The 12,423-nt window shown below is 37.2% G+C and overlaps 1 protein-coding gene across 2 annotated transcripts in view; it reads left to right on the top strand.

The window, feature by feature from the left end:
* Nucleotides 1-12,423, top strand: part of MID1 (midline 1) — a gene marked incomplete at both ends in the record, with an annotated part of 89,239 nt that overhangs the window by 68,295 nt on the left and 8,521 nt on the right. For both annotated transcript variants that reach the window (XM_079546994.1, XM_079546993.1), the window contains 2 exons: nucleotides 418-545; nucleotides 7,283-7,426. In XM_079546994.1, the coding sequence (XP_079403120.1) occupies nucleotides 418-545; nucleotides 7,283-7,426 (272 nt within the window). The remainder of the gene's footprint in view (nucleotides 1-417; nucleotides 546-7,282; nucleotides 7,427-12,423) is intronic.

The following is a 12,423-nucleotide window of genomic DNA, read 5'->3' as shown; positions in this document are numbered from 1 at the left end:
GTGAAGGAATGCCTGTAGCAAGAAACTGCCTAGGAAAAAAGGGGGTTGGAAGAGATGCAGCATATGTCAGAATTGCTTAGAACACAGATAAAAATTGTGCTAGTGCTACTTTGGTTCAGAGGTGACTGGCAGGAACAGTTATAAGTATATTGTTGCTCAGTCTGTATTTTATTAAAAAACTTATCTAATACTGCACATTAGACAAAAGCTAAGTACCAAGAGATGTTTCCTGGAGACTTTTCTTCCAAAAGTAAAAGTGGCAGGAGAAACTCCTAACAGCCAGTATAAATAAAATACTTGTAAAATATTTGTCAAGCTTTTGGAGAATTCATAGTGATCGTGATGATTAGATCCTACTTTGTTGTAGAAGCTATTGTGTCTCTGGATGTGCTAAAAGATCTTTTCTTTTCATTACAGGGTTTCCATGGCAACTGCATCCTCCCAGGTTCTAATTCCTGAAATTAATCTCAATGATACTTTTGATACTTTCGCACTTGATTTTACCAGGGAGAAGAAATTGTTGGAATGCCTTGATTATCTTACAGGTAATTTTCTTCTCAATATACTAATGTATTTCTCATTTAAAAAAAAAAACACTCTGCAGTAGTGATAGGATTTTCTTCATTGTTCTCTCATTTAAACCTTTACATTTTACCCCAAGCAGCCCCTGAGTGCCCCAGGTAGCCACAACAGGGATGTATTTCTGTCATCCTCATTCCTCTCACTGCTTCCCCACCAGGATGTGGATAAGTGTAAAAGTGTAAGAAATGGTTAAAAGTCACAGCAGAAGAGTGAAATAAATGAACAGCTGGAGCTCAGCCTGGAGTGGCCCAAATCACAGCCCCAAGTCAGAGGAAGGGGAGCAGGGACCCAGTGCTATTTCCCAGGAGGCAGATGTGCCAAGAATTACACTATCCCTTAGGGCTGCCTTCTCGCTGCAGCAGATTGCAGTCTGGCAGATGTCCTGGGCAACCAGAAGCTATTCAAGCTATCAGCATGGCGGGCTTAGTAGTGGAAAATTTTTTCTTGTAGCAACTGTGCCTTTTCCCCATCACATAACCGGAGAACCATGCTGTGTTTGGAGCTGGGGAGCATGCAGTTTGCTCTGCAGAGTTAGCTGAGAGCTTTGGTCTGTTGACTCCTGCAGGATTGAATTCTTATTGATGGCCTGAGTCATGTGCAGTCTCAGAGTATATAATGACTCACAAAGAGAAACAAATTGCTGTAATTTAGGATGTTTTAATTTCAGTGCCAGAATTAGAACAATTCATTCCATTTCAATTGAAAACAGAGGAGACAGGGCGTGGGTTTTCATTTTGCAAGGTCTTTAAGAATCTTCTGTTAATAGTCACAATTTGCAAGGAAAAACAAAAAGCACTGTTAGAAAAGCACTTGAAAACTCTACGTGGGCCCATTCTCTTTGCCCAGATTGCAGGAAATGTACTCTTGCTATTTCAGAAGAATGCAGGAGCATGGAGTCTCCTCGTGGCCAAACATGGAATCTTTTGGGATGCAGAGGGCTCATTTCTGGCTTATCTAAAGCGGAATAAATGATTAAATGACTTCTAAGAGAAACAAGGCTGTCTGCGTGCACGGAGTTGTAGCAGAGTAGATCTGTGGAGATCTTACCATATCTGAATGAGCAATGTTTTTCTGCAAGAAATTTCTCTATCACTGTGTAACTTGTGAATGCCATCAGTGTATGAAGGATACTCAAGTAGATAATACTCAAAAATCTGGTGAAAGTTACTTGCTACTTTTTTTTTTTTTTGTCCAGTTGCTACCTGTTCAATGTTAAGATGTCTGGCTTTCCCCTCATTGCCTCTCCCCCCAATGTCTGTTGAAGTTTTGCACCAAAATTGAGGGCTCACCCTAAGGTTGTAAAAAGACAAGGAAATGAAAGGAAAGGTTAACAAAAATGCCAGACTCATTTGCGCAAACCTAAGAATCTCCTGTAGAATAATTGGCCTCAAATTGTTTATCGTCAGAGAAGAGGAAAATCCGCCTCATTTTGAGTCAGGTATACCACACAACTGACTATTCTGGAGGTGCCTATTTCTCCTAATTAGCTCCAAACAAAGGCTGGAAAGTCTCATTCAAAAGTAGATAATTATGGTTTTGATATTTGAAGGTATTTGAGACGAAATGCATTTAGCAGTCTGTTCCCCCATCCCCCAACCTTCATCTCTTCGCACATCACATGTCAATATCACCAGTCTAATTGCTGTGCAGTGCAGAAAATGAAGGATGTGTCTGTTCCAAAATGAAGGGCAGTCTTGCTGCAGTATTCAGTCAGTGCCACAAGGATTCCTTTTGCGACCCATCATACTGGCTCTGCTCCTTCTGTGCCTTCTTCCTACCTCATTCACAGTCTTGAAAAATTTATCACAATCCAGTCAAGGAGAAATATATATATTGCAGTATATCAAGCTGTTAAGCTGCTTTACACTAATCTACCGTTTTCATCCTTGCCTTTGATGCTGAGTGAAAAACATTTTTAGCTGGCCCTATATTTTACTATTTTTCTTCATATTAATGAATATCATCTGGTTGGAATGCCGAATTCCAAAACATGTTTGAATTAACTCAACATAAAATGTGACTGATTCAGACTTAAGAAATATTTATGTAAATGCGTCTACGTGTAATGCATTATCTATGTATATGTAATGGGTATGTGTATGTGTATATATATATATAACCCTGAAGTCAAATGCACTTGATTCTTCTCTATTATTATTCAGAAATGCTAGAGGAACATTTGTGTTATTTTCTCCTTTCAGATTGATGAATGCAATCTTTGTAGATTTTACGTTGAAATCTGAGTGACAGAGTGAATTGGGCTTTACCTTTTATCATGTTTCAGTTAGGTAAAATAAAGACCATTTGCAAGTCCTAGCAATACATCTTTGTTGCCCATTAGGAGTGGATGCCTACATTATGTCTAACATCTGTACTGCTTCTGAACAAAATGTCAAAGCTTCAATTCCAACCTCATTCTCTCTGCCGTCAGTTGCTTTCAAAGCAGTTGACCACAGGTATCTTCTGGAGATTTTCTTCTTTGTTTCTTCCCCAGTGTGCTATACATCAGATCTTCTTCATCTTCCATCTTCCCAAGCCATTTTCTGTGTGGCACATTGAAACTTGAATCCTTCTTTCCTCCTAGGCTATTTCTTTCAGTCATTCCAAAGCTTCTGCTATCCAGATAAAAATCTCTGCTCTCTCTCTGAAAGTTGCCAGCTCAACATTGAGATGTCAAGCTCAGCATAGTAAAACAATACCCTTAATCTTCCTCTGACTGTTTCTTCCTTGGTATCTGTAGTCTGAATGTCTTTTGAAAGTTTTCTATCTTGCCAATTGCTCAGGCTTTTCATCTGGAACTCATTTTTTCCTTAACATGTGTCTAGCTAGATACCAGTGCCTGTGACTTGCAAATTCTCTGCATAGTGTTGTTGAGGTAGGAACATTTTTATCCATTGTGAATCAGAAATACTTTTCTTATGTTATAATGCTGTGAAATCAGTTGCAGCAACATCTATCCTTTCATCTTGCACTTTTCCCTGCTTCAGAAATCCCATCTGAAACAATGATACGTTTTCTTCATCCATCACTTTAGTTAAAATTGCACTAACAAATATGTGTTTTCTGGTGTATGCCAGGATTTTTTTCAAGTGGAAACAGTTTCCTTCTTGAAACCCATGCAACTTGTCCTTCCTTCTAACTTACTTTTACTATTAAAAGAGTAAAGCCATTCTTCAACCAACCCAGTCCCATCCTTTGGTTATAATCTCTTTCCATTCAGTTGTTCATGAATAGTTTAAGTCCCCAAAGACCCCCCCAGAGTTCCCCTCCCAAAGACCACGCATACATGGTGGTTTGGCTGAGTTCTAGCTGCCAGTTCATGTCTGGCATGTTAGTAGTACATTCAATGTGATGTGACTGTGCCTTTCAAGTTATTTTCACATTGTTTCAGTCTGGTATCATGATATATCAAGGAGGCAGTAATTAACAGCTGAGAGATTCAGAGCAGCTTCCTCACTTCCATATCCAGTGATATTAATATTCCTTTTGTCAGAGCAACCTGCTCTAAATGAAGGTGTCTCTGCACATTGCAGGTGGGTTAAGACCAGGTGATCTTTAAACCATTCTGTGTTCTATAACCATTCTGTTATTTCTAGGAGTAAATTTAAAGAACTGCTTTGCTCAGATTAGCGATTACCTTTCAAGCACCTCAGACATGATTCCTGACTATTTAAATATGTCTGTGCATTTTTGAGTTGAAGTCACACAAATGGACTAAAGCAGCCTTTGGCAATAGCTTTCATTCCTGGGAATGTTGATTCAGAAATGCAGGTGTATGAAAGTCAGAGTGACTAAAGCGGTGACTGGAAAGACCGCCAGATGTCTGCCCTGGTTCTCTTATGGAGACTTCCATGCTATGACCAAGAAGAATTAAAGATGTTTGGAAGCAGTTTTTTAAACTGCTGTAATTTTCTTTGTGCCTTGCAAAGTCTGCTGCTGCTGATTTCAGGTTTCCTTACTACTCAAGACTGTAAATGTGGGGTGTTCAATAGCAGTTTCACATGTTTTTTTTTTTTAACTCTCCCTGACATTAGATAGCAGTTTGCAGACAGGAGGCTGCAAATGTCCAATGGTATTAAGAACATCAGCTGTCAAGCTTCGCTTTTGTTATGACTGTGAGTCAGTACTGCATTCTCGCCCTAAAATCATAGAATTGTAGAATGGCCTGGGTTGAAAAGGACCTCAAAGATCATCTAATTTCAACCCCCCTGCTGTGGGCGGGGTTGTCAGTCACTGGACCAGGCTACCCAGAGCCACATCCAACCTGGGGCTGGAAGTGCTCTTGGATGATCACTGCTTCTGAAGTGGATTAAGAGGCTGTATGTCTTGCAACACTGTGACTGGGCAGAACTGATTAGGATTTCTTTTCCTTTGCTGTGCTCTGCTGTACTAGAATCCTGATTCCTGGGCAGTGATGGAGTGTGCCCTAGTCAGGGCCATGGGAAAGATGCGGGTGTCTTGAGGTTGTTCTGAACTCTGTTGAGCTTCCCTGATGGCAACCAAACACTGTAGCACTACTGGTAAATGTAATGGTGAGGATAAGTGATTAAAGGCCAGTTTCTCCAATCCCTTTATGAACTCACACCCTTCAGAGGCGGATGTCTTGTGGGATATTGTATTTTACAATCTGACTTCTACATTATTTTGAAAATTTAAAACTACTGTTTACATGCAGATTTCCCTGTCAGTCTGCAGGGAAAGTGTGTTTTGTTTTATTCTGAGCAGTTTATTAAATGAGTGTTGTTGAAGAGCCGAGTTTCATGCAGTGTGGTCTCAATTGTGTGTGGGTTAATCAAAAAAAGAAAGAGAAAAAATGTCTTGTTCAGGTTCTTTTTTATTTCTTGTCCTTCTCGTTATGTGAAGGCCTATAAATCTCCAGTCTTCAGTAAGGCCAACCAGGTGTGCATATAAAGAAAGTATCAAGGCTGTCATTTTCAAAGGAGTAGAGAGACTTCGATACTACTGAAATGCAGTCTACAATTCATTTAGCAGTTGGCAATTGTTGCTTTCCACTAAGTTAATATTTATTATCTATATTGTAGTAACAACAAGTGCATTTGCAAATACAGTTTTGTTCTGTTAGGTTCAGGAGAAGATTGGAGAAGACTTTAGTTCATTACTAACCGTTGATTATCAAATAAATCCTCCTTCTGTTGATATCCTCCTCCTGAGATGACTGTTCTTACTTTAGTTCATTTCTTTCTCTTTCTTTATTAATATCCATCTGTCTCAAGGGTTCCTCTGCTGAGAAAAGAAAAGTCACTGGTAAGCTTCCATGCTACAAGATTTAGAGCATCACACATCACAGTCATATCATGAAACACATTTGAACATTTCCTTATGCCCTTTGCTTGAAAGAGGCTGCTTGCAAATGCATCTGTACTTTAATCCTTGGGAACATACATCAGTAAACCAGGAATATGAGCTATAAAAATTCTTAGTGGAAGGCAAAATAGATATCTCAGTAAAATAAGTTGCTGCAAAAGAAAAGGAGGAATTCCTTCAGGTTGACTTTCTTTTGAGGCCTTTATTTGCAGTTAACAGAAGTTAAAGAACTGACAGCAAAAATACCATTCAGAGTTGCCTTCCTTTTCCTTTAATTCAGACATATTGTGATTGTTTCAGCTTGAGTGCCCTCCTTCCTCACTCTGTGACAGCTGCGAGGAATGCTATTAAGCGCAAGAATTATTTTTTTGCGTGATGATGGCATATAGGGAAGATGATTAGGAATTAGGCTCCCACTGAGACAAGCAGGCAGGAAGGCCCAAAGAAAGACTCATTTCTTTCTTACATAGGTGCTTGGCTTTATAGAAAGAGCAAACCAGGAAAGTTTTTACCTACGAGGTTTGCTTCAAGTTTTAGTCTTGAAACAGATCTTTAAATCAAACCCGTGCATTAATGTGGAAGAAGACTACAGAGTTTCCTACACAGAGAAACTGTAGCAAACTTATTTGTTGATTTAAAAAGATGAAATGGAGGGACAACTTTTTATTAAAATGTGTTTCTATAATTATTTAATTAGCAATGATATTGAATTTTAACTGTAGCAGTTATATAGCCATGATGCTATGATAAGAACTTTTGAATAAAACTGAAAAATAGTGAATGTATAGCCAACAGAAATCATTTGCATCTATATTAAAAGGGATAGTTAATAAATAACTAAAAACAGACATGGAGAGAAGATTGAGTGTGAAAAAATGGAGTCTTTCCCAGATTTCTATTTCTTAAATACCACTTAAGCTAATCTCTGTTAAGATAAGCCAAGCAAACACTGCTTTCAAGTCAACAATGAAGATTGTTGACTCTCCCTATTGATATTTACATCAATTAAACTTTGATAATTTTAGTTTGATCATCAGAAACAAACCTAGTAAAACAAACATATTAATTGTGCACACTCAGTAACAGTTTACTGTGACCATCATCGTGTAATTTTTGCTATGGCATCTTAAAATTAGTTCAATACAAGTTGTTTTTGTGTTTTCAAATGAGTTCTTAGATGGCTATATGTATAGTAAGAATTCCTTAGCAACAGTTTATTAACAATTTAAGACGTTATTGGAATTAGTAAAAGGTTTGAAAAAATCGTTGGATAGTATTGCTGCAAATTTATACGTCAGATGCATGCCCTAATCTGAGGTGAGATGGAAATACTTTATTGATTGTATTGGTAAGCCTTTTCTGTTGTATCTCACAGCTCCCAACCCTCCCACCATTCGAGAAGAGCTCTGTACAGCTTCTTATGATACTATTACTGTCCACTGGACATCAGATGATGAGTTCAGTGTGGTCTCTTACGAGCTTCAGTACACCATCTTCACCGGACAAGCTAACGTTGTCAGTAAGTGAAAACATTCTCATTTCTAATTCTATTTCCTTGTCGTTTCTTTGCAAACTGCATTCTTTTAAATATAAAGGTACTCGTATGGCAAGAACAAAAGAAAAACTTACTTCCTAGGAAGACGTAAAGTTAAAATTTTAAATCCAAAGCAATATTCCCAGTATCATAATTATAGTTCTCATTGACAGGATTTGTCTCTTGTGTCATCAAGCTTTTGTTGCAGGGATGAAGACTCAGTTCTGCTGTCTAGATTAGTCACACACTTGGAAGAGTGTATTGAACTGGCCATTAGTTAGTTAACACTGCAGCCACCCTTATATCTATGACATGCCTTTTGACAACAGAGCCTATGTCAAAAATACAGCTTAAATCTTCCCTCTGACTGTTTGCAAGGCTGCTGAGCATAGATCTTAGTACAGTGAAGGCTAAGGCAGCAAACAGTGGTGGAACACCAGTTGATATGGTAACTTTGACTTATAATGGTGTTACCTAATATTTCTTGGTATTTTCTATAATAGCTCATGATTATTAAATACATGCACTGTTTCGTTTCTCAAATGAGCAAATCTGCTCATTATTCCTTGGATTGTTTTGTTTTGTCATCACATAGCTATTTTCCTGAGAAAACACTCCAAGATTGCCTAATCTTTGGCTAGGAAGTCAACACTTCAACTGGGTTCAGTGGATAGCAATTTCTGACTAACTATAGTTTTGGAGAAATCATTTAACTTCTTCCTGTTCCCTGTATATTTATTGGGAATACAACAATTTGATGTATGTTTACTTTGTGAAGATGAAGGAGTGTGAAATCAATCAATCAAAAGATGGAGTTTGTTCATTCAACACATATTTGAATTGTGAATCACAGAATATTGTTGATTTAAAAAAAAATACCTCTGAAAACAATGAAGTTCAGAGACTTCCTCTTGGCTCAGGAAGTCCCAGAGCAGTAAGCTGCTAGAGCCTGGGAGAGTATGGTGAGAAATTATTGCTGTATGCTTTCCCTGCTACTTAACATCTTCCTAGGCATTTGCTTTTCTCTACAATCACATACCTCAACCACACACTGATCTAGGTAAAGTTTGCTTTAGATAAGCACTTCCCAGTGTGGAAGTGATTTTGTCATTACAGAATTTGTTGAGATGCTTTGATGAAGGTGAGTCTTGAAGGACATGCTTACATGCTTCATACCAGTGGTAAAATGGTATGCTGTTTGTCCTGTTCTACTATTGAGCCAAACTCTTGTGCTAACTCCACTGCTGCTGTGAGCACCTAATTTTCTTCATCACTAAATTGGAATTAGTTTTCCAAGGCATCTGAAAGTATATCTGAGGATTCAAATGCTAGCATTTTAGCAGTATCTTTAGGTTGCATAACACAAACGGTATTCAGGATTGAATGAAAAATAAAGCGGACCATTGAAAAACTGATTAATGTTTTGTTTAAATTTCAATTTAATATTTCACTAAGCAACCTAATTTAGGGCAATGGTAAAATTTAAGAATGCTGGAAAGACCGAGTAAAATTCAATACATGCTCCTAGATCTGAGCAAGGTAGATACCAAAAGTGTAATAGTAATTTGGAACACATTACAATCAGATATATAAGGAAATAAAAGCTTCCCTGTTTAATCTGTCTGTTAAGCAGACAGGACACCATGACTTAATGCAGTATATTGCTTGTTTCTGACCTATTTTTGTCTATGGCTTTATGCCAGAAGACTTTATGCAAGTCAGCTATTGCTTCTATACATGAATAGAAAAGTGCCATTTCTGCACCTTTATGATATGAGGTTTTACTCCTTGCTTTAAAGTGAATAAATAACAAGGTATTTCACTTTGAGACTGAACTGTAGGTTTCCCATGTGTGTGTGAAGGCTTTGATCTGCAAAACAATCAATTAGTTTTCTTTCAGAGATGCAATATGATAATTTGGGGATTATAGCATGAATTACTCAGTGCGCAATCTGAACTTAAATTGTATCATTTTGAAAAAAAATGGTGCCACTAGAAGTTTGAAGAGGAAAGAAACTTCATTTATAAAATTTTCTGAAGAGCTGAAATGAAGGAGAAAGAAATGAAAGGATTGGCTGACATGTTTATTTGTTTCTTAACTGCAGCTAGCTCCTACATAAATATCTTGGCTACTGGTTTCAATATAATTGAAAGCTATAGTTTAATCCAAGTTAAATACAAGCATATAAAAGTGGATGTTTTTTCTAAATATTGTCAGACTTTCTTTATCATTATTTAATGTGGAGTCGTACACATTCAGTGAAAGAATTGGACTCCTCAAGTCTAATAGATCTGCTAAATGTCTATCCAAATTCCTAATAAAGAGGGCTCTCACAGTTTATTCCAACTTCCACTGGTACTGGAGCTTTGCCCACTAACATGATTTTATTCATAGAACTGCTTGGTTGTTTCTTCACTTATCTCGATTATTTTCTTTGCTCTGCGTGAGGATCTAAGATCATCCCTAGAATATTGGAATGTACTTCAGTAGTGTGAAATAACAAAGCTATTTTCTCTGTAAGTGGAATTAACATGCTCTACACTGAAATCTTGATGTTTTGATGAACTGAAGATAGCTTTTAATTAGTCGTTTAAATGAAATCGAGTTTAGATTAACACAAATTTCTTTCTGTGTATGGCATTTGTATGCTGTGGCACATATATTTTTTAATTTTCTATGTCATATCCCCAGAAGTTTCCATTGCTATTGTATGTTCCCTGTAGTAGGTAATGTAAAGAGGTTCATAGATCATCTTCAGTTCTGTGTTACTATAGCTATGAATTAGTCACAAGGCAGTAGCTATAGTACTGTATTAAGCCAACAAGCTTTTTTTCCCTTGAGACAATAGGAATCACTTTGCATACAAACCCACCTACTGTGCTAATGGAAGTTGTTATTTTGGAATCCATTTCTTAAAACCACAGAGCCAGACTGACTGCACTTTCCACTCCTCAGTAAATTTCCCCCACCAGAGGCATATATCATTCAGAGATTGCTGAGAATTCAGTAACGAAAACAAGCAATGCTATGTTTTTCTAATGTATTCTCTATCCAACATAATCAACTATATTCTTTTTTATTAACTGAAAAATTGGAGAGTTAACATTTGGTGGAGAAGGTCCAACTGGAGTATTTCATTTTGAATCCTATTTCATACAGGAAAGATTACTTCCAAATGTGGCCAAATTGCTTGGCTATTAGTGCTTGGCAGCACTGTTCTGTGCGTTAGAGCAATATAGAACTTTAAATCACGCAGCCGTTTACTAACACAGTAGTTCTCATAGCTGTATTCACACATTCGCTTTTCTGAGAGGCATCTAATACTTGCACTCTGAATGTTGTAAAGGCTTTATAAATGACTTTGTCACTAGCTAGTTAATGTGCATTATGATTTCAATATCTGATTTCAATAAATTTTGAAGTATTTTTTGAGTTGGTATTTTTTTATCATGAAGCTTTTTTACTGTTCTGCAGGAGGTTTAAAATTTAAACATCCAGCTTTTCACTATCGGTAACAAAGACACCTTTAGGAAAAACACATAAGGCTCTCCAAAACACAAAAGAGTAAATAATTCTCTTTTCTGTTAAATTGAATTTGTTAGTTACATCGGCAAAATAGGAAAATTCGCTCTACTGAGGATGCAGTGTAGCATCAAAACATTCCCTGTGTTTTGTGATTACTTCTCCAATGAGATAGGATAAAGGTATGTTGACAAAACTGTCCTGAGATAATTAGGAGTTCATGTTTACCTGAAAGGTTTGTGATTTATCAATGAATTTTTTAATCTACTATCTTTTGTCTCTTTCTGGAAGCTTTAATTTCTTAAAAACAGTTTGCATACAATTTTCAAAATGTTACTGAGGTTTTCAGTGAGTATGACACAAAATAACACAAAATCATGGCAGAAAACTGCCTCTTTAAAAAGATACAAAAAGAGTATATTTCTAGGCGAAAGAAGAAAAAAATCACTGTATGTTTTGCAGAAATCCTGCATATGTTTTTTCATTCACATGGGAATGTGGGATAGGGGTGGAGAGCTATCTGTTGCTTTCACCTACTGTATTTGTTTTACCAATTTGAATTTGTAATAATTTATTTAAATAAAGCATTTAAACGTAATTAAAATACTCAAAAGATTAAATAACCTTCCCATGACTTTTGTGCTTGTAGTTTTCAGGAAGATATATTTTATTAAACTCTCCCAGTGTAAATTTTAGGAGGATTAACACCTTGGGAATTTTCCCATCTGTTCTTTAAAGCACATCAACAACCAACACCAGGGAAAAAGCTTTGCAAATTATTACCTCCAGATTCTGAGAAACTTATTTTGAAAACTCACACATCCTGTATGAGACATCACTGCGCTCACTGCACCATTCCAGGATGTTATTTGAATTCTCTGCATTTTTACCAGTTTTAAAATACATCATTTTACCACCTGTATAATCCTATAAAAAGCCCAGCGTTTGTGAAACAAGAAACCTGAATTTCACCTGGATCAAGACTGGGTATAATAGTAAACCCTTAGCTCTTGCTGATGCACCAGTGAGGAGAAGATGTGTGCTTCACTTAGCCTGCTGCCAGCAGCAGGGAGCTGAGCATGCAAATGTTACCCCCGGATGCCCATGTTAGCAGGCTGCACTCTTCACTTCCCTGATAGTTCTGCCATTGTCTTTTGTATTCAAAGAAACACTGTTCTGATAGGGCAAAACAGGAGATGAAAACCTTTTGGTGTAGTGACAAAATATTCTTTCATACCTAAAAGCTTTATTTGGCTGTCACTAGTTACTATTCCCCACCCTGAAAAATTGTGGACTTCTCATTTGATATCATCAAAAATTCATTCCCAGAATGCCTGAGTCAACGTTCAACTAGAAACCTGTTATCAAGTAGCTCACAGCCAGGAAGCACATGGACCCACTGTTGTGGAGGCATGCACAGAGCTTGTTGGAGCAGCAAAGGAACTAAGTTAGACAGTAT

This window comes from Tetrao urogallus (genome assembly GCF_951394365.1).
Source record: "Tetrao urogallus genome assembly, chromosome: 1".
NCBI classification, from domain to species: Eukaryota; Metazoa; Chordata; class Aves; order Galliformes; family Phasianidae; genus Tetrao; species Tetrao urogallus.
This window is presented reverse-complemented; position numbering and strand designations above follow the sequence as displayed.